Genomic DNA, 22,037 nt, shown 5'->3' with positions numbered 1-22,037 from the left:
AATACCTTGTAGCTCGGGCGAGATGATCAAGGAGCTGTCTTCTGTTTGGATGAGGGCACTTCGGTACACATTCTGCTCATTAAGACCCTCTTCGCTCTGCACAAGAACACTTTCTATGTTTTTAACTTTACAGCTGATTCCACATCCAGGGACGGCCTGAAAATCTGTACAATGACCCAGTGTTTCTGTACCAAGTTCCTGGGAAAAAACAAGATGAACATAAACCATTTTCTTCTACATTTTGCAGTGTCTGCAACTAACAGGATACGGTATTCTTATCACGCAAGGGATTTGACTTTTATCTGGTATACACAAGATGCACTGGCAACGTTTTCCACCACGATGTATAAAGGGGGCTACTTATGTCTGAGCCAGTCCTATTTCTTTTGGGGATTATTGGGATTTGATAAGAATTGGTTGTTATTAGGGACATATATCGGGGAAAAAGTTACTCTTTGGTATACCTTATATAAAAAATGTGTTACGAGTGGTACTTGATTGGAAAAAGGAAAAGAATGGTCTAAAGCAGTAGAAAATGGAAAATGTTAGATTATCTTAATGGTACAAGTTCTATTTTATTACACGGACACTGAACAGTCAGACCGTCACATGGGAATAATGTAATACAGTAAAAGCAAATACGCGAGCCTCGCGTCCATCACTACCTCCTTGCAGTATTTTGTGACGGCCATGCCGAGTGGGTGCTCGCTGCTGGCTTCTGCCGTTCCAACCACAGCCAGCATCCTTTTTAGCGGCAGCTTGACAGTGTCCCCCAGGAGCAGGACTCTCATCACTCTAGGGACCCCGTGGGTTATTGTGCCAGTCTTGTCAAACATCACTGTGTTTATCTGAAATCATAACAATCTTTAATTTTCAGAGCCGAGAGGATGACGTGTATTCAACATTCCATAGGGACATATCATTCAAGCAGCCCATGTAGATAAATACACAGATATATACACATATTGATCAAAATACCATAGTGATCTATGTAAAAATTTCAATTTGTGGATAGGCTTTGCTTGTGATCTGACATGAAATGATGAACATTTCCACCAGGGTTGGTTAAAGCCAATGCCAGATCTATTAGAAGAGACTTGTAATCTAACATTGTCCTCGATTAAGATCCTGATAGCAGGAAGAAGAAGTTAAAGGTCATTCTACCATATTGGCTCGAATATAGGCCGCACTTTTTCCCCCCACTTTAAGTCTTAAAAGTGGGGGTGCGGCCTATATTCGGGGTCTAGCGCCTGACAGTGCCGGGCAGGCAGCGGGGTTAGGATACAGATCCCCCGCAGCGGTGCAGGGGACCTGCATCCTATCCTACTCTCTGATACGCTCAGACAGCCTCCCCTGCCAGCACTTTCCACGCGGGGGGGGGGGGGGGTGCTGGCACGGGAGGTTGTCTAAGCGCATCGTGCGGACGGTCACCGGCTGCGGAGGTTGTTTACCCGCATCGCCGCAGCCGGTGACCGTCCGCGTTCTACCTCTACCCCCAAGACTTACCAGAGCAGACTCCCGGGTGTCTTGCGGGGCCAGCAGGGGACATCTACGCAATACGCGTATACAACTTCCGGTGCAGTTGTATACGCGTATTGCGTAGATGTCCCCCGCCGGCCCCACAAGACACCTGGGAGTCTGCTCTGGTAAGTCGGGGGGGCAGAGTGGCAGCATATCTCGGGGGGGGGGAGGAGGAGGACAGTGGCAGCATATCTCGGGGGGGAGGACAGTGGCAGCATATCTCGGGGGGGGGAGTGACAGCATATCTCGGGGGGAGACAGAGTGGCAGCATATCTCGGGGGGGGGAGGAGGACAGTGGCAGCATATCTCGGGGGGGGAGGAGGACAGTGGCAGCATATCTCGGGGGGGAGGACAGTGGCAGCATATCTCGGGGGGGGAGGAGGACAGTGGCAGCATGTCTCGGGGGGGGGACAGTGGCAGCATATCTCGGGGGGGGAGACAGAGTGGCAGCATGTTTTTTTTTGTGCTTTTTTAAAGAAAAAAACTTTTTCTTTAAAAAATCACCAAACTTTTAGGGTGCGGCCTATATACGGGGGCGGCCTATATCCGAGCCAATACGGTAATTATTCTGCATCCGTCCAACACACTACAATTGCAGACTTTAAGAGACTGGTTTTGTGTATAAAAACTGACCTTGTGAGCCATCTCCAGAGGTTCACCACCTTTAATGAGGATGCCATTTTGGGCAGCAACTCCGGTGCCAACCATCACAGCTGTCGGCGTCGCCAGTCCCAAGGCACAGGGGCACGCAATACAGAGCACTGTGATGGATGTCTGAAACGCAACCCGGATAACGACCTCTGCTTTAGAGATATTTTTACCGTAACTCTGAAATGAGAAGCAAACAAATAAAATAAATACAAATAAAAGTTTTACATTTGGAAAATGAGTTTCTCCTGTCGCACAGAAGTCCTTTTCATGTCACAGCGCACAGCAGCACTACGACTAAATCACTCAAGTGCAAGAGGAGTCCAGCTCGGGCTCGCACTACTCCCATTTCACACGCAACCAGGCTGATGCCCCCACGCTGGCTCGTCCAGCTCTATGTAACCCATATTACCCCCTTATTTTGGAATAAGAGGTAGGATTTACTACTGGTAAATAAAGTAAATATTTATATTTAATATAAAATGCTATGTGTTATTTGAAGCAAAAGATAATAAGGATACTTACAGGAAAGTATTTTATTATGATGTCAAAATTCACAAAGCCAACCGTGATCCAAGCGATCAGCGTAACAACAGAGATGATGATGATAAAGGGGACGAAGTATCCGCTTATTTTATCTGCCAGCTGCTGGATGGGAGCCTGTGAACATCAGAGAAAGGAGCATGCCATTCAAACCGCCACAAAACAAAAAGGATATTCATTTATCTGAAATTAATAAGCAGCGACACATTCCATGAAGTCGAGGCGAGTGGGCAATGTATGGCCCTGCAGCAAGTTTAAGTAAAACTCCCAAACTCCCATCACCCTCAGCCAGAATCATTGTGTAATATGACATGCAATGTTATTACGACTACTTTTTTTTGCAGGGTAAGCAGATTCTGCGTTTCTTTTAGAAGCATAAACTTAGATTACAATTTAGATTGCATAAATATTTAAATATTTACAGTGTTTCTATTTTTGTATGGTATTATACTGAAGAATAAAAACACATATAAAATTGGGGTATTTGGTGAATAACTGCTTTCTGTGTTTCTTGCAGACTCACACTATGTATCCCTTACGTGAACGGCCAGAACTGGTTCAATGATCAGTTCCAAATCATATCATACCTACACACACTATATATACATATATACCGGTATATATATTTATTTTTATTATTTTAAATTTTTTTTGCTCAAACAAAATTGGCTTTTAAGATGAAAGGAAAATCCAATGAGCCAAAATCGATACAGGGAATAAAAGCAGCATTTCCGTTGGCGCTGACACTTACAACCTCTGCTTATATATGACACTTTTTGCTAGTTTTTTTTTATTTATTTTTTTAACCGGTTTTCCTTCGCCAAGCCTGATTTAGAATTAAAATTTCTCTGCAACATTATTATTGCATCTACTATCAAACATAATTTATGCGGAGGCATGCCTGAAGGTGTCAACATATGGAACGTGAATAACAATGTCACCTCCTAGTCTATTAAGTACATCTTTGTTTATCTTTAGCAAATTTTTTTTGCGGCAAAGTATCGCACGGTTCTAGAACACACCGCATCTTCAGGCATAAAAGGCGGTATCGGATATTTCCTCCACCACTCATCCATTACAAATGAAAGTTCTATAGCCCTTTCTGAATAATTTAATAGCCAAGCTGTAAAAGTCTTTGCTTCAGCACCAGTTCTCAGTTCATTTTATTTGTTGGAAGTACCTCCTTTACTGCATTTCAATATATTTTCAAGAGTTGAAGTGTTGCCATTAATCTAGGTTTAAAAAAATGCCATTAATGAGCTCTCCTATTCATGGGCGTAGGAACCCCTAAAAATCTGGGGGGGGACAGCATTTTCCCCCCATCAGATCCCCACTTTCTCACACTATCTACCCCCTCTCACACTTTCTTACTATCTACCCCCCTCCCTACCCTCCCTTCTCACTAGCTACCATCTCCCTACCACCCCCTTCACACTAGCTACCCTCTCCTTACCCCCCCTTCTCACTAGCTACCCTCTCCCTACCCCCCCTTCTCACTAGCTACCCTCTCCCTACCCCCCCTTCTCACTGTCTACCCCAGGGGTGTCCAAGGTTTTTCTGCAGTGGGCCACTTCATCAGAATTGTATACGTGCGCGGGCCACACTAATTTTTCACTGTGAGAAAATATGGCCTTTAATAAAATATGCAGATTAAAATAAAGTAAATAACACAAAACCTTTACTTTTCCTCTCACTGATTTCTGGGCCTAGAAAGTTTTGTGACTACAAATTCAGGACTCAGGATAATTAAAAATGAAATAGTTCTATTTATTCTAGGGATGCACCAAAATGAAAATTCTGGACCAAAACATTCACGGTTCACTTAGCCAAAACCGAAAATGACCCCCCACCTTTAAAAATAATAATAAAAACTCACATTTTTAATAAAAGTAGGTAACACACCACAATTGGACAAAAAAAATTAGCAATATGACTTGGCATGATAGGAGTGTGATTGCTAACAGCAATCACACTCCTATCATACCCAGGCAGCCAGTACATTCTGGTACATCAATCACAGTCCAATCATGCCTAGGTTCCAGCACTTACTCATCCAACCAGTAAATGCTGTAACCTAGGCATGATGGGACTGTGATTGCTGTTAGCAATCACACTCCTATCATGCCAAGTCAGCCAGTACATGCTGGTACAGGGTGGCTGTAAGTGATGTGCAGACCCCATACTGCTGGCAGCATCAATACACAAGGGGGGCAGCTAGCTAGGTTTGAGCATGTACTGGCTGACTTGGCATGATAGGAGTGTGATTGCTAACATCAATCACAGTCCAATCATGCCTAGGTTCCAGCACTTACACATCCATTCTATCACACACACACTCATTCATTCACAGATTCATTCCCTCAATCAGGCATACTCATTCAAACACCCTCTCTACCCTCTTACCTGCACCGCAGCTCCTCGTTCCCGCTCACAGTCTTCAGCAGAGGGCGCGGCCTCCCTCTGCGTTCTCTGGTACTGCACAGAGGATGTGATGTAATGTCACGTGAACTCTGCTGGGTTCCGGTTCCTCTGTGCAGTACAGAAGACCCTCCCACAGGTAAGTAGCAGGGCTCGAGGTGCGGACCGCGTAAGATCGGTTGCCCTGGCCCTGGGGGGGATTTCTTAATTATCGGTCCCCCCCGCATGAGTTACTGGGGGGGATCTATCCCCCCCGTCCCCCCCGGTTCCTACGCCCATGCTCCTATTTGAAAACAATGTGATGACATACTGCGCTACCCAGTTACCCAAGTCTGTCTTTTTATAAAAATTTATATATTTTCTAAATTCTGACTTAAAGCAAAATTAATCAAGACAACAGTATTTGTTTAAGATTGACACTGTCCGTAAGCTACTACAGTGTATTTTCTATACTAGTGATGTCTGACAGCTCTTGTGAACTATTGTGGACCACAATGATTCCCAGAATCCATTATGGCGACCACAGGATACAGCATCATGAGCCAATCATCTTTCTTTCTTTTGTATAGGTACACTTTGCAACGTGAGGACCTGCACCCTTCTACATCATGCTCTATAAAACTGTAGATATAAACATATTACATTAATTCTCTCTTTATGGTAATTATTTTATTATTGTAACACCTTCTGAATTTTCTATGGCTTATCACTGGAGGGTGGGCTACGTGCAGAAGACTATTTACGCTTTAACTCTGTAACATTTAATTACTTTCCATTTTATTTCTGCATAATAGTTATGAACTCGATGACTTCTAAATGCACAGGATTATATTTAGCAAACGAAGAGAAAGAACTGCATACAGAAAATGTGATCTGGGATTTATCAAAAGCCACCCCATTACTTCCCATAAGCATCTCAGTGTCTGCGGCAGCAACCGTGGCTAATCTTTAAAAATCCGTGTAAAATAAGGAGCGGCTACATAATGGAGCTTAGATTTAAGGCAAGTCTGAAGAGGACAATTCAGTGATCATTTTATTATAGCTTTTAATCTTGTGTGCCAGAGGGGTAAGTGCCACAATATATCTCACTAGTCTGGTACTGCTAAGCCAACTCCTTCCACTATTGTGGAAACTTGCAGGAGATTTGGGGACTTTACTGTACATTATGAAGAGTCGACACCAATGATCAAGAAGAGCCAAGCGGTTCCTGCAGAATGTATACATAGATGATTCTACATATTACACAGGGTTAGTCCTTCCTAATGCATTATGAAGTCAGTGAACGGAAAGCACAACTCTTGTGTTTAATGTCATATTTTTATTTATTGTTTTATATAGTGCCATCAAATTCCGTAGCGCTGTACAATGGGTAGCCAGGACATAACATGTAGTATATAACATGACAATTTGACTTACAAAAACAACAGGTGAGGAGGGCGCTCATACTTTGTGGGGTTCATTTCCTAACAGGGATATATTAAATCATTAACGTGGTAAGGGTTTCCATTTTAAACATGCCACAGAATTCAGTCTTACTGAAGCTGGCCAAGGTGCTGAAAGCGACCTGTCCAAAAAGTGCAGTTCCTGGCTATGGGAATAGGCAGTAAGATGAATACATACGTGGTGTGGTGTGACACGGTCTACAATCAGAGAATGAGGTGTCGTAACACGAGGACATAAAGGAAATAGAGGAGGGGGAAGCCCAGGTCGAAATTCAATTACAATTCAAGGAAGCGTTGACTTAGTGGGGAAGTTCCATCAACGGTAGTTTGATGACATTATGGCAGCGGCTGGAAGTTGACATCTTGGAGATATATATATTTATTTTGTTTTATTTTTTTAGGAACTAGAACCACAGTGAGCACTTATATGGCTCTCATTTCATGAAATAAGTTGGCGTCTAGAGAAAGAAAAGCATAACAAGGGTGAAAGAAAGAGAAAGATACTTTGAGGCAGAGGAGTTTATTCAACAGTAAGCAGCAGCGAGATAAACGTAAAGAACGCTGGAGAGAAGACTAAACACAGACATACTGAGAATGCAGAGACAAGTACAGGCAAAAAAAATTCAAAGCACTGCCAGGAAAGCGCACAGCACAGTTCCAGAGCATTACGCTGTCACAGACAGCTTTACTACTGAGAAGAAATGATGTCATCAAAAAGCATCACGTCACACAGGAATCACTGCCCTGCCACCTCAAAATAAGCAGTGATTTATTTAAAAAAGTCATCAGAATTAGTGAAAACGCTCCCTTAACTATGTCGGTCACCCCGAATTGCAGTTGCACAGCACTATCCTGGACAGAAATTTAATTTTGCGTCCATTAATACTAATCTGTCCAACCAGGTTTCCTTCCTGTAAATGATTTCTACACAGGGTTATTAATGAAGAAGGTAATGGAAGTATCATGAACAACAAGGGCGTGTTAGATGCAAAACCTGTACTTATGTTTCATTATGAAATCGTAAACTTTCAGCACATTCCTATGTCTTGTGTAACACGGACGTCGCGTTAATAGCGTGAGAGCAGGACGTGCTATCTGAATGGCTGTAAATCTGTTAACAATGTAATGTACTCACTCCTGGGTGGGCCAGGCAAATGGCTTATGTCCTTATATCAGTGTATTTTAATAGTTATTACATAAAAGACAGGGGTAGAGCTAATTCTCTGAAAACCTACATAACATGTCAAAAGTTTGGGGTCACCTGATGTATCTATTCCCTAACAATCCACTAAGCCAATGATATTGTATACATTTTCTTTACCTTTGACATCTGAGCTTCTTCCACCAGTTTGACTATCTGTGCCAATGTAGTATCAGAACCAACATGCGTAGCTTCCACCAGAACAGAACCATGTGCATTAATGGAGCCTGCGATGACCATGCTCCCAGGCTTCTTTCTGACTGGCATAGGTTCACCTAGAGCACATTGATATTATTAAGATGAGTTATCAATACAAGGGAATATATAACCTGTTAAATATATATTTAACAGCTGTTAGCAAGCAGCGTATCTCATGGATGAACTTTTATTACAACACTGTATAAAGGAGCTGTGCACTGTAAGTGAAGTGCCATATGAATACTTGATACCTGGTGCCTTGAGAACTTTTAATTATTTCAACAACCAATTTGGCAGTATCGATTCCCCTGTTATGATTGATAGTCAACATATAAACCGAAGACGTCTACTGGTGCTAAGATTGCAATACCCCCCCCCATGAAAAAAACAACTGTGCAATATGCAAAATGAAAGAAAGATGCGACTTGTACAAAGCCACGAAAACTAGGCCAGACCCCCCACATCTAGGATGAAAACAGAGCAAAAAGCCATATTCACTCATACTCTCTCGCATTCTTGTTCACTCACTCTCTCGCACTCTCTAAATATTTCCCTATGTTCTCTGCGGACCACTTCCTCTTCCGCATCTTCGCCCCTTCTTTTCTCTATTCTATCTTCAATCTTCAATCCCAAATCTGGTATCTTCTTTGTTCGTCTGCATCTCGGTGCACATAACTCGGCCACTTTCACCAAAACGGCGGTGCTGGGGTAACGTCCTCTCCCCCAAGTGGAGGATCGGGAGAGGGAGAGGACGTTACCTCACTGCAAACGCCGTCCTATTGCTCTCAGTTCACAATTCACATTTTGGCGGAGGTTGCTGGGTTATATCCACGGAAATGCGGAAAAAAGAAGATACCAGCTAAAGGATTGAAAATAAATATAATAAAGAAGTTACAAGAAAGAAGATGAAGAAGGTGTGGAAGTGGCACCTTCTTCAGAAGCAGAAGCAGTTCAGAGAAGGTAGGGAAACATTTAGAGAGAGTGAACGAGAATGAGAGTGTGAGTGACAGTGTGAACGAGAATGAGAGTGAATGTTGACAATAGGTAATCACTTTGTTCCAGAATTAAACGTTGCCCTGAATTTTCAGCTGAACTGAATGGGCAGGAAACGAAATTCATTGCCTGAAAATAAACGGGCCAAAAATGAACTGGATCGTTTTTGCCCCATTTGCACAAGTCTAAAATTTAGTTTCACTTCAAATGCACTCATAACAGTCATTCCGATTTTAAAATGCTGGAAGAGATAAGATCCACCTGTAATAAGGGACTCATCTGCCATGGATGTTCCCTCAATGACCTTTCCATCAACTGGAAATTTCCCGCCAGGTACAACCTTCACTATATCCCCTCTATGGACCAGTTCAACAGGCACATGTTCTTCCCTGCAAAAGACCAACATTTACAAATGTATACAGTAACTTTTTTAAACCCCATTCAACATTCCTGGAATCCATGTCATACCACCATGAGATACCCTGACTGGCACAATCTCCCCAACATCATCTAAAGCAGGGCTCGACAAATCCCAGGCGCCAGGTCTCCATGGCGACAGAGAATTCTGTCCTGGCGCCTAGGTGTTTGTCAGCCTGTTACATCCACAAAAAATTACCCCCGCGTCACAGGCAGCTTCAGTGAAGGTGGTTGTGTGTCCATTAGGTCCCCACACAAGTGTGGGGACCTGACCCAACACCCCCCAGCTGCCTGATCGCTCCATGAGAGCGAAAGTGCAGCGTTAACCCCTTCAATGCCGCGATCGCGTTTTTTAAGGGGCTCTGCTGCTGGTGGTCTGCCTGGACCAGAAACAGCAAAAACGAGTCCCCACAAGCCCTCTGATGATTCCTGTAGGCATGAAAGCCTACAGCAGTAATCACAGACTCCCCCTGCAATGGCTGGTCTATAGACCAGCAACTGCGTCCCAGCTGCCAGGGGCAGCTTCAGGGACAGGGGAGAGGGTTCTTTGGTCTCCACATGAGTGGGGAGACCAGCCCCAACCCTCCCCTGCTGCCCAATCGCTCCATGAGAGCGACAGTGCAGCTTTAACCCCTTCAATTCCACAATTGTGTATAACACATTTGTGGCATTGCAGGGGTTACCATTTGTCCCCACAAGCTTGTAGGGGCTAAATATCAGTCAATGCTGTGCTCCAATGGAACATCAGCATTTAAAGTGTTAAAAAAAAAAAATAAAGTATCAAAAAAATTATTTAAAAAAAACCAAACAACAAAAACCAGCACTGACCTGAAAGTCCAGGGTGCTTCCAGGTCAAATGCTGTGAGTTAAGTAAGTGGGCTGATGATGATCAGATCACACCTAACCAACTGTTAGTTTCAAAAAAATCCTGGCTCCTAACTTTTTTAGCTGGCGCCTAGATTCACAACAAATTTGTCAAGCCCTGATCTAAAGAGCTTTCTCTGCTACTCCTTATATTTTGCCTTTTGTGGTTTATAACAAACTGGTATTGTTTTCCCGTTTCCTAGATTCCTCAATACCTTCTGTAATGGGTCCGTCACAAGATGAATCCGCATTCCAAATTCTGCTCCAAACCTAGCGGAGCCCTAAAGCCCCACACACGGGAATTTAGTGTAGCCATACGAGTGGATCTTTATATAAATGAGCGTCTGTGCTGTTTAGAGCATGGGTCTTTCTGAGAATTTGGCCATGTTGTGAAATGGCTTGAGCCACATAAATACTAATAGTACAAGAACAGTAATGTAACAAAGCCATTTTAATTAATTTTGGAGTTGTCTATGGTTAACATTCCAATCAATTGTTAATTAGAATGTAGACCTCAGTATATCAGCCGGAAACGCAAGCAATGATCTTATTTTGTAACAAACTGCCGTGTGTGTTTTAAAATTACACACCATCCTTCTTTAAAAATACTATGGAACATTTTAAGCAATTATCAGGGTGCAAAGTTATCTAGCACACTTTTGTAAAAATAATAACTAATTAAAAAATTCTGTACTCATTTGAATATTTTAAGATTTAAAAATGTTTAAAAAGGTATAGATTTGCTGTTTGAACACAAGTGTTCCAGAGGAACGTTTTAATGTTAGATAAATGCATCGAGAGACTATACCTCAAGATGGAATGGTTTGGTCCAACAGTCACAATAGTTGCTTCTGTTGCTTGTAGAGATATGAGCTTGGCAAGCGCTTCAGAGGTTTTACTCTAAGGACAAAGGAAACACAGTAATAAAAGAGTTCACTAAAACTAGTGTTACAGCATAATTATGTTTGTTTCCATCAGTGATATACATTTTTCATTTTAAGCACTGGCATCAAATGTACTATACATTCTGTGTATGAAGACAATTCTAAGACTTAATGGGCTACATTTCAATCATTATAATGTTTTCCATTTTTTCGTAGACAAAGGCCTGGGTTAAAATGCTTCAAATACATGTTCATCACTTTTTAAAAAAATTGGTTTTGATTGAATTCTATGAATTTTTTTAAAGAAAAAGCAGGACTGTATCAAAGGCTGGGGTTCAAAGCTGGAATTACGCATACAAACAAATATCCTTGTCAGTATTCATACCCCCGTATTCCCTTAGCCTATTGATCAGAGTGCCTTACTAAACATACTTCACTTTATGTTACTATCGTGCTGTACACTGTATGCTACCATTGTTCACTATAAAAAGGAGTATGTCAGCAATACAGAAAGAAAATAAAAATTCCTTGGGCTGACAATTCTTGTAATTGATTGGCTGGTTGAAGCAGCCAATGACTGGCAGGAAAGGACTCTCACTTAAGGGGTTTAAACTTTTCTGCACAAGCGCCAGAGCCGACTTAAAGGAACTAACTTATGTGCAGGGAGATGTGTGCGTCCAAACACATCTCATGAATGGAAAATAGCCTGGGGTAGGGGCGATTGCAGGCATTCTGCATAATCCCCCCATACATTTGTAAGGCGGACACCCCGAAAGTTAAAGTGCATTTGATGGCTGGACTGTCCATTTAAAGGCCGACGTACTTGTGAGACCATTAATCCTCAGAACTAATTCAGCAGGCTCTGTGTTGTTTAAGAGAGCAGATCTCGTTGCAGATACATCTCAATGTCCTATAGCCAGGATCTTAAAGGGGAACTGCCAATATCACAATTTTGGCATAATTATTATTTTTTAATAAAACTACACATAGTTCGTGTATTATATTTTGTGGGCGGTGCAGCCATTTTGAAGGTTTTGTTTCAATGTAAGGGAAGTTTACCACAGTTTTCTAACCCAATGTTATAGCCCTACCCTCCTTACCCCATCCATCGAAAGGCTGCCAGAACAGATCAGTGTTAAGGTCGCCGCCCCCCAAACCTTTAAATGCTCTTACATAGCTTTATTTAGTGTACCGAACTGTAAATTGTAATAGTTGGGACAAGTGTCAGAACTTTAGACAAGTACCTTATGCTAACGCCAACCCCAAAAAAAGAAGCTACATTTTTCCGGAGCACTGTACAGCACTTGGATTGTAAGCCTTGGGAAATAACGTATGCCTTTCTTGATAAGCCCTACTGAGACCAATCATGCGGAATTACCTTTGCTATGTGCTCAAGCCACCTCCCCAGGGCAATGAACATAAACAGCATTGGAGGTGTATCAAAGAATGTCTCGGGGCTCTTGTCTGCTTTCTCCACAATGGCCACGATCAGGATAACCAAAGAATAGATGTAGGCGATGGTAGTGGCCAGGACTATCAGCACATCCATGTTTGTTTGTTTGTGTTTCAGGGACTTGTAGGCCTGGACGTAAAAATACCATCCTCCAAGGGACTGTAGGACAACAGTACATAAGAAATCAGATTTAATTTCGTTTGTGCTGCATTAGGATTGAATAGGTCATTAATTAATTATTTCCTTGGATATTAACAATAATAATAAAATAATTATGAAGCTCAATTAGCAAAAAATAAATAAAAATAAAAAAGTATTTGGTTTAGGTTATAAATTACAAAATAAAGGCTTAAGCTGTAATGTGTTGGGGAAAAAAGTCAAACTGCAGTCTACTAGAAAGTCAGGGTTGCCCATAAAGCTGGCAAGGAGATTTTGTGCTACTTGTCGCTGGGCTAACAGTTACATAGTACAAATAACTAGCCTACGTGCAGCAATAAAGACCAACACATACCTGAACAAAGGTGCAGAGAATGAAGAAGATAAGGTTCATTATGGACAGCCCCGGAATAATGGTCTTTTCCAGCACCATAGGGTTGTGGTGGTCGCCGTGAGCAAATAGCATGTAGACCATAAGACAAATGACAGGGATTCCAAAAACCAGACTAAAAAGGAAGGACTTTCTCCACCTAAAATTGAAGAGAAAAAAAGTCACTTTGTTCAAAAAACACAAAAGTCCAGGAGTGCCAGCAGGATAATTTTTCAGGTGAAAAAACCAATTGCTCTCCAGCACTAGACCAACAGCCATTGATAAGATATGTCCATTAACAAACCAGCGGGCATCATCATGAGCTAGAGGCCCTAAGAGTTCTTCTGGAGGAAGCAGCACAGCCAGCCCTGGGAGGACGAGCTGCTGTCGCTGTGAAGAGGCAGGTAGGGAGAACTGGGACAGGTAGTGAGTGCAGCCAAATGCTACTACCCCATATCTATCAGCGTCCCCAGGTACGGATACATACTAAACAAAATCATATACATAAAACTTTTTACTCACTGTCTTATTTCCTCTTTATGATCCAGGTTATGAGCTGTTGGGTCCGTTTTAGAGAGAGAGGCTTGAAAACCAATACCCTGTTAATATGAACACACATGCATCCGTTTTTTGGATTGGTAGATTCGATTCAAGATTCGATTAACATTTTTGGTCAAGATTCAATTAAAGATTTGATCAAAAACTGCAGGGACGCAGGATTCGCAGGGCTCTTTACACTTTACACAAGAAAAGTCAATATGAAATGACATATTTTAAAGTCTTTCTGCTTTTAAAGTACCTCAATAACTTGTATGACATCTCGGGGGCCAACAACCTCAGGATCAAACTTGACTTGGGCTTTGCAAGTAGCCAGAGCAACAGAGGCATATAGAATGCCGGCAGTCCTCATCAGCCTGGACTCAATATTGTGTACACAAGATGCACAGGTCATTCCGCTAATCTAGTTCCAATAAAAGATTTTTTATCAGTTTAAGAATCCCGGGTGAATTGTACAATTTTCAGATTCATACATTTAGAACATAAAACAAGTATACAAAATTAGGAATATATATTTGTGTTGATAACTTCCTCAAACATGAGATTTTCTGATGTAGGAAACAATAAGTTAGTCTGCTTAAAAGAAGGGTGGGGAGTTTGGGATACCTTTTAGTGCACCGGCCTTAGTTGAGAAAGATGTCTCAACATTGGCCCATTAAAAGGTTTCATTAAAATGTATGAAGCAGGGATAAGCAGGGATAAGCAGGGGAAGGAAAAAAGCTTGAAGGCAGCGAAAATAAAAATAAAAAAATTATTTAGCCAAAAAGCATAAGTACAGAGAGAAAAACATTTTAGACATTTCTCGAGCTTTGGTTATTAAACTAAGGCAAATGCTATTCAAATAGTGTATGCTTGGGGGTTAATGTGCACAAACCGACACATATGGCATAAATTCAATTCAAAATCTCTCCAAGTTAAGCATATACTCCATTGCTTGAGTAACAGCTTCTCTGTTTATTAGGTTTCATATTGCTTTAAATACACTGAGGAACTTCTACAGGCATATATATTTTATTAAGAAAAAATGCAAGTGCCATTGATATGTCCACCCTTTGAATTTAAAATAGTTTGTGGACACCTCCACATAGTGACAGGGTGTAACACTAATTGCTGGGGTCTCCCCATTTCTGCTATGTGAAGAAGAGCCCCCATCTCCACCTATGCAACCTTTTATAGGGGTGTTTAACGTCAATTGGGAACCTCATCAAAGAGTGCAGACTAGATGATACAAGACAAGGACTGGCAAATCCATATATGCCTCTTCAGTAGAACAGCTGTGTCTGGTGGGATATGGTCTGTGGTCTTCTTATGATTCCCACTATTGTATTTGCGTATAGTATAAACATGGAGAGGATTCCAGCAGTTTCATTTCACAGTGAAGTACGAAGTCTTGGGTGAACTGACTCTACAGTCTATATACGTACAATAAGCTCAACGCTGCCATCCGTAGCAGTGCAATCTTCCATTACTGTGGCACCGAATCCAAGGTTCTCAATCAGCTGTGCTATCTGAGACGGTTGGATTCTGTCTGGTTTGTACTTGACCTCTGCTTTCCCAGACATCAATGCTACAAGCACAGAGATGATACCTATTGAAATAAAAGTATGGGAAATGTTACACGGGTTAAAAAAGACTTAAAGCCCATTAAGTTCAACTCTTAATATGTAACTGAAGGACCATAGCGAAAGAAAGATACAGCACAGGTGCTCTTATACAAAGTCAATATAACATGGAGAGAGTTCTGGTTTCCATTCAAGCACTTCACTACCATTTATGATGGACCAGCGCTGGTGGGTCTAACCATAAGGCACAAATCAACATGCGATGAGACTGAAGAATTCTCACAAATGTATGCACTATACAGGGCCAATCAAGTTCTTCCTGCACAATAACCTTTCAGAATGTGTAGTTAAGTCAGAGTTAAAGTGACAACTCTCCTGTAAACTCTTCTGTCAGCTCTCCCTTTAGTAAACATACTTCCCTGGCTCATGCACAGGAATCTCAACATAAATCTCTCTACGGTAATAAAATGTTTCTAGTTTCTTGTAACTGAATATGGCGATGTGTTCCAAGTAGAAACGCTATTGTCCTTTTTGGCTAGTTAGGTCCTGAGCCCACAAGGACTACCGCCTTATACTAACCCAGTTATCTGAAGGTTTGGCATTTTGTTACGGCTTTCATGTTCAGCCACAGTAAGGATATACTCAACTCTGATTACAGTTACCCATTATTCTGGGTTTTTGATTCCCCTAACCTGTTTCCAAGATATCCCCAGTTCAGTGTAGCAGTTTGAATTGTTCGACCGCACCAGAACTATTCTGTCTCCCGTCACTTATTACGGAGTCTGATTACCTGTTCTAACAACTGCCTTTTTAGCTGTCCCCTAATGTGGTTTATGTGTAACATAAGTCAAGGTGATCATCCTGACCTGGAGATTAATTTCCATATTTACTCTGTCAGTACCTTAATATTGTCAACAATGACAATTGGTTATACTTTATATGATTTAGAATCCCCTCTTGAAACATACCTATCACATCTAGACGTGTGGTGTATTTGACCTTTTAACAATGGCGTTATATGACTGGTTGAGTTTGTAGTCTTCCTTGTTGAAGTTCAAAAAAAGTAGACATTATCCTCCATAGTTTAGGTTATGAACAACACTTGGTTACAAAGGTAAGTTACTATTATAGAGACAGACAGTAAATGTACTCCCCTTTTGCCTCATATACCTGGTTGGTAAGGTTGTAGTCACCAGTTCTCCACTGTTGATCCAAAGAGCGCACGTTTAACTAGATACCAGTGGACCGGGACTGAGCCGGCCCTGCCTGACCACATTGTCTACTTTATGAAAGTATATTGAGCTGTTTGTGCGGGAGTCTAAAATGTTAACGCGCTACATATATTTACAAATATTACTGCTTCTACCTTCTCCAGTGACCTTCATTACAATACAAATAGCATACGCAGGTATCTGGAACATGCAGGAAAGTGCGCAATTCACGACCCAAAGAAATCATTGGAATAACAAGACTCACCATCTTTCTTCTGCAGATTTCTCTCTATGCTGGAAACACAAGATGCGCATGTCATCCCAGTGATCTGTAAGAAGCATTTCTGGGGAGCGCTGTCATTGTCACTAACAGAAAGGTCTGGATGAGATTTCTTGGGAAGAACATCCAAAATGTAATCATGAGAAGTATCAATTTTATTAGCAGTCTCCAAGGAGGTCTGGTTATTTTCAGGCTCACTGGATGTATCTGCAATGTACAAGTTCACACTGTAATATGGATTATGTATATATAATTAATGTCTTTACAGTCATAAATCACACTGTATTTACCTTTCCCACAAAGCAGGCATAGTCTCAACACACAATGCACTTCCTGGTACAGGTACGCGAGGAGGAAGCATACTTAAGTACACTTCCAACTTCAGTAGAAGCAGCAGGTGAAGGAAATTGAGACAGAAGTCTCTTTTTCCAACTCCCACAGATTTGTATGTAGTAAACTTCTTTGGAACTAGACTTCAATATCCATTAAAAATTAAACTAGAGAGTCCCTTTTAATACAGTATAGGATAGAGTCCCACCTTTAATTTAAAATGTACATTTAAATGATTGTATTTCTTCCATCATCAAAATACCTACATTCAAGAGTCTAAAACCACTACTTGCTCACACACACACACACACACACCGTTAAATCCGTCATAGACACAAATAATGTACATGCATGGAAAAAGTCAAATAAAAAACACACCAGATATTAGAGTGGAGTCAAATCCCATGTCTTCTATGGCGGCACGTAATTCCTCCGCATTTATTTCATATGGATTGAAGTGGATTGTCCCAGTCTCATCCTCTAAAGAAACCACAACCGTATGTACTCCCTTCCTCTGCGAGATCAGATTTTCAATCGAGGACACACAAGACCCACACGTCATTCCACCAATGCTAATCAATGCTGTTTTTGTGACAATCCCGTGTTCTTTTTTAATGCCAGGACTAGCGCTGGGTCTCGTTTTTTGTCCAGGCTGGTGTGCTGCCCCCACCGGCAGTGTAACTGTGAATTTGCCAGGATGAAGAGCTTCTATAGCTTCCTTTATGAATGGCAGAGTTATAATACTTTGGTTGTAAGACACAACTGCATTTTTATCATCAAGGGAGACCTTAATAGTCTGAACGCCAGAGAGATCAGATATGCCACCTTCAATATACTGAACACAAGATTTACAGTGCATGCCTTGTATCCCAAGAGTCACAGTCTCATGGTTTTCCTTGGCAAGTTTGTCGGGGCTGTTGTGTAGAAGCTGCGTGTTGTTTTGTGAAAGATCTTGCAGACGTCCTATATCAATTTTTCCAAGCATGGATGAATTCGGTTTACTCTTGATAGAGGCTTCAAAGCCCATGCTATCAATACAATTCCTGAGGTCTTCTGGTTCAACATAGTGTGGCTGATACACAATGACAGCCTCTTGGCTTGTAAGAGACACTTTAATTTTCTGGACACCTTGAACTTTGCCTATTTTCCCTTCAATTGTGTTGACGCAAGACTGACACGTCATACCATCAATTCTGATTCTGACTACATCTTCAACATAATTACCAGATCCTACAGACTGTGAGACCTCTTTAGCCTCTGATACGCTGGCATCAAAACCCATCTCTTCGATTTCTTCACAGATTTTCTGTGGCGTTATTGCCGTATGTATATAGTATACCACTGCGTTATTCCGCTCCAAGGAAACCTTTATGCTCAGTATGCTCGGAATCTTAGAAATTCTGCCCTCGATGGATTGGACACACGACTGGCAGGTCATTCCGACAATATCCACCACAACTGAGCTTGTGTTAGACGGTGGAGGAGAAACATCTTGCAAGCTACCCTCATAACCAACGTTGTCATAGGCAAAACATGGTTTAGGTGACTTCGTGCGGCCATATAGTGGAGGGGTAGAACAGGAAAACGTCTGAAAAGGAAAAGAAAGAAAACCAGTGAATTCTTAAACTGATACAAATAAACATGGTATCTAAAAATATTACGTTATTAAAATATTTTTACTTTAAGTAACTGTGTGTAACAGTATAAAAAAAACCAGATTACATTGGCCTCCAATAGGTGATTCGGGCTTACAGTGGTTAAAGAACGCCAGTACAGAATGCAATGCAAACAATATGTAAAGAATATATATGTAATGCTCTAAAATAAGGTTTTATAGCTTATAAGAAATAAAATGGAAAACAAATAAAAAAGGTGGAGATTCATATTGTATAAGCATTAGGGGTGAGGTACCAGCCTGGATTTCTTTTTTTACATCATAAGATAGTGAATCGAATACTTTAAGTTATTATGATTTAAAGTTATTGTGTGCTATAATACCAAACACTATAAAATGAGAATTGGTATCCAACATTTTGCCCAGAACCAGCTTTAAACATTTCCACAAACTCTTGATGGTTTTGTTACTATTCAACCCAGCAGTAACTTTTTAAAACCCATGACAATAGTCAGACACGGAATGGCCATCTGACACACCGGGCAAGTGCCGCCGGGCCCCTGGCCACTCCAGGACCCAGCGATATAAATGCCCGTGTTACAATATTCCTTAATGCTACTCTATAGCCCCTTTTTTCTTACTCTCTTGTTTAGCAGATACGGTATGGCAGCATCGCCTGCTATCTTAAACATGTGGTTTGACGGATCTCTCTCCTTTATCATATTGTTTCTAATGAAATAACAATACTAAACAATTTAACCAAGAAATTGTAGCTGCTGCCATTAAGTATGCAGAGTAGTTTATACAGGCCTGGCAATGCTATTATTCTTTTGTAACAGGAAAGCTAATAAATCAATAGTGAAACACGATCTGGTTAATAATACGATATTAAAAGGTAATTCCAGTACTAGTGTGTTGGCTCATATATAATGGATCTGGCACTGGTTCACTTCTACTCCCAGTCCTGGTATAATAAACGCTCATATTGCAGACAAATAGCTCTCACAATGGGGCTCATCCACTAAATTGATAATAAGTAGCGTTATTCCTTTTCTGTGCATTAACTATGGGAGTATACACGGAGTATGAGAGTATGCACTACTGTTCGAAAGTTTTGGGTCACTTAGCCGTTTTTTTGTGTAAAACAAGGAAATTTCTAGCTGTATTAACATAATTGCTATATATTGATCAAATAGTCTTTTAAAGTTAAACTTGGATTTGACATTGGAACCCAGGAGTGATGGGAGTGATGAAGGGCCTCTACGCAGGGCCGGCCTTTGGGGTGTGCGACCTGTGCGACCGCACAGGGCGCCACACTCCAGGGGGCGCGGCCACCACCGTAGCGTACCGCTGCCGCCAGCAGCGTACCTAGGGGGGGGGGGGGGCGAGCGGCACATCAGTAATGTCCGCCGCTGGAGGAGCAGGCTCGCAAGGGAGCAGTATCGGAGGTCTTTAACAGACCTCCGGCTCCCTTGAGTGATTTTAAAATCACTCAAGGGAGCCGGAGGTCTGTTAAAGACCTCCGATACCGCTCCCTCGCGATCCCCGCGGCAACAGCTGCTGTGCGCCGGGGTTTGTTGTCAGATCCCGGCACACAACACTGAAGCCGTGCCCACCGCTGTCCGTGCCCTCTAACCCGGAAGAAGACAGAAGAACTGAAGAAGAAGAGGAAAAGGAGCTGTAAGGAGAAAAGAGGAAAAGGTAGGAAAGCATTCAGTGAAAGTGGATTGGTATATATGTGTGGATTGGTATGTGTGTGGATTGGTATATATGTGTGGATTAGTGTATATGTGTGGATTGGTATATATGTGTGGATTGGTATACGTCTGGATTGGTATATGTGTGGATTGGTATATGTGTGTGGATTGGTATATATGTGTGGATTGGTGTATATGTGTGGATTGGTATATATGTGTGGATTGGTATATATGTGTGGATTGGTATACGTCTGGATTGGTATATGTGTGGATTGGTATATGTGTGGATTAGTGTATACGTGTGGATTGGTATATATGTGTGGATTGGTATACGTGTGGATTGGTATACGTGTAGATTGGTATACGTGTGGATTGGTATACGTGTAGATTGGTATACGTGTAGATTGGTATACGTGTAGATTGGTATACGTGTAGATTGGTATACGTGTGGATTGGTATACGTGTAGATTGGTATACGTGTAGATTGGTATACGTGTGGATTGGTATACGTGTGGATTGGTATGCGTGTGGATTGGTATACGTGTGGATTAGTATATGTGTGGATTGGTAAGTGTGTGAGAGTGATGGGTGTTATGCTGTACCATTTCCAATGTCTTTTTCATGATCTAATTATGCTCTAAAAGTACATCATAACTCCCATCATTCTATACTGTTCCATACAGTGGCAGAGCTGGGAGGCAGAGGCCTTGCACCCCCACCGCAGGACTCCTGAAAGGTAAGTGAACTTCAAAGAGGGAAAGGGTAGATAGTTAGGAGGGCGTATATAGGGAGAAGGGAGTGAGACAGGGGAAAGGGGGTAGATAGGGAGAAGGGAGTGAGAAGGGGTAGATACGGCAGAAGAGAGTAAGAAGGGGTAGATAGGGCAATCATACTCCTATCATGCCAAGTCTGCGAGTAAATCCTGGAATCTGGGTATGCCTGGGCATGATAGGAATGTGATTGCTGTTAATCATATATATATATATATGATATATATAGACTTGAAAACCGAAGTTGTTTGTGTGGTTATTTGGAAAGTCCCTGGAGTGCCGGTAACTATTTTTGGACTTTATATATATATATATATATATAAGAATGCAAAAAACCAGAATGTTGCAGAATCTTGTAATACCTTTTTTATTGGACTAACAGTATTTAAAATAATAGACGAGCTTTCGGGAGTCCTCCCTTTATCAAGTCAAAAGCATTTCTGACCAAGCAAGTGAAAAACACAGTTTAAAACTGACCAGTACATGTTCTGATACAGGGTTAAAACAGGGGTTAAAACAACATGGTAGAGAATTTGCAGACAAAAAACTAAGAGGGTCGTAAATAGTAAATAGTGGCATATACTGCACAGATAAGGCTAGAGGGGGAGCAGGGGTGAGCATGTAGGAGAGAGAGAAGAAGAGAGAAAAAAAAAAAAAAAAAAAAAAAAAGCACAGGTTATAGGAAGTTTTGATAGTGTGTTAAGAAGCTCAAATCCACATTAAGTCCTCTGTTTTTACAATCATAAAAATGTATCATTTTGGCTTCAAATGTCTTTCTTTCTTGGGTGTTTTTGAAATGACCTCTCAGTGTTTTGATTTTAAGGTCATGTATGGAGTGACCTGTTTGGGTGAAGTGGTGCCCAACTGGAGTGCAAAGGTTTTCTTCATCATGATGGTTGATGGAGT

At 41.5% G+C, this 22,037-nt stretch overlaps 1 protein-coding gene across 1 annotated transcript in view; it reads right to left on the bottom strand.

Annotated features, from left to right (window-relative positions):
* Positions 1-22,037, bottom strand: part of LOC149286495 (copper-transporting ATPase 2-like) — a 35,215-nt gene that overhangs the window by 7,098 nt on the left and 6,080 nt on the right. Inside the window, exons 2-15 of the mRNA XM_089493920.1 lie at positions 17,428-18,637; positions 16,705-16,926; positions 15,091-15,254; positions 13,908-14,069; positions 13,631-13,707; positions 13,094-13,268; positions 12,508-12,741; positions 11,054-11,145; positions 9,226-9,353; positions 7,894-8,048; positions 2,695-2,829; positions 2,155-2,349; positions 666-848; positions 6-198 (exon numbers count right to left, since the gene is read on the bottom strand). Coding sequence (XP_089350046.1) covers positions 6-198; positions 666-848; positions 2,155-2,349; positions 2,695-2,829; positions 7,894-8,048; positions 9,226-9,353; positions 11,054-11,145; positions 12,508-12,741; positions 13,094-13,268; positions 13,631-13,707; positions 13,908-14,069; positions 15,091-15,254; positions 16,705-16,926; positions 17,428-18,637 — 3,325 coding nt within the window. The remainder of the gene's footprint in view (positions 1-5; positions 199-665; positions 849-2,154; positions 2,350-2,694; positions 2,830-7,893; positions 8,049-9,225; positions 9,354-11,053; positions 11,146-12,507; positions 12,742-13,093; positions 13,269-13,630; positions 13,708-13,907; positions 14,070-15,090; positions 15,255-16,704; positions 16,927-17,427; positions 18,638-22,037) is intronic.

Source organism: Sceloporus occidentalis, unplaced genomic scaffold (assembly GCF_023333645.1).
Source record: "Sceloporus occidentalis isolate IW3139 unplaced genomic scaffold, rSceOcc1.0.p SCAF_68, whole genome shotgun sequence".
Taxonomy (NCBI): Eukaryota; Metazoa; Chordata; class Lepidosauria; order Squamata; family Phrynosomatidae; genus Sceloporus; species Sceloporus occidentalis.
Note: the sequence above shows the minus strand (reverse complement) of the source record. Positions and strands in the feature narration are given on the sequence as shown.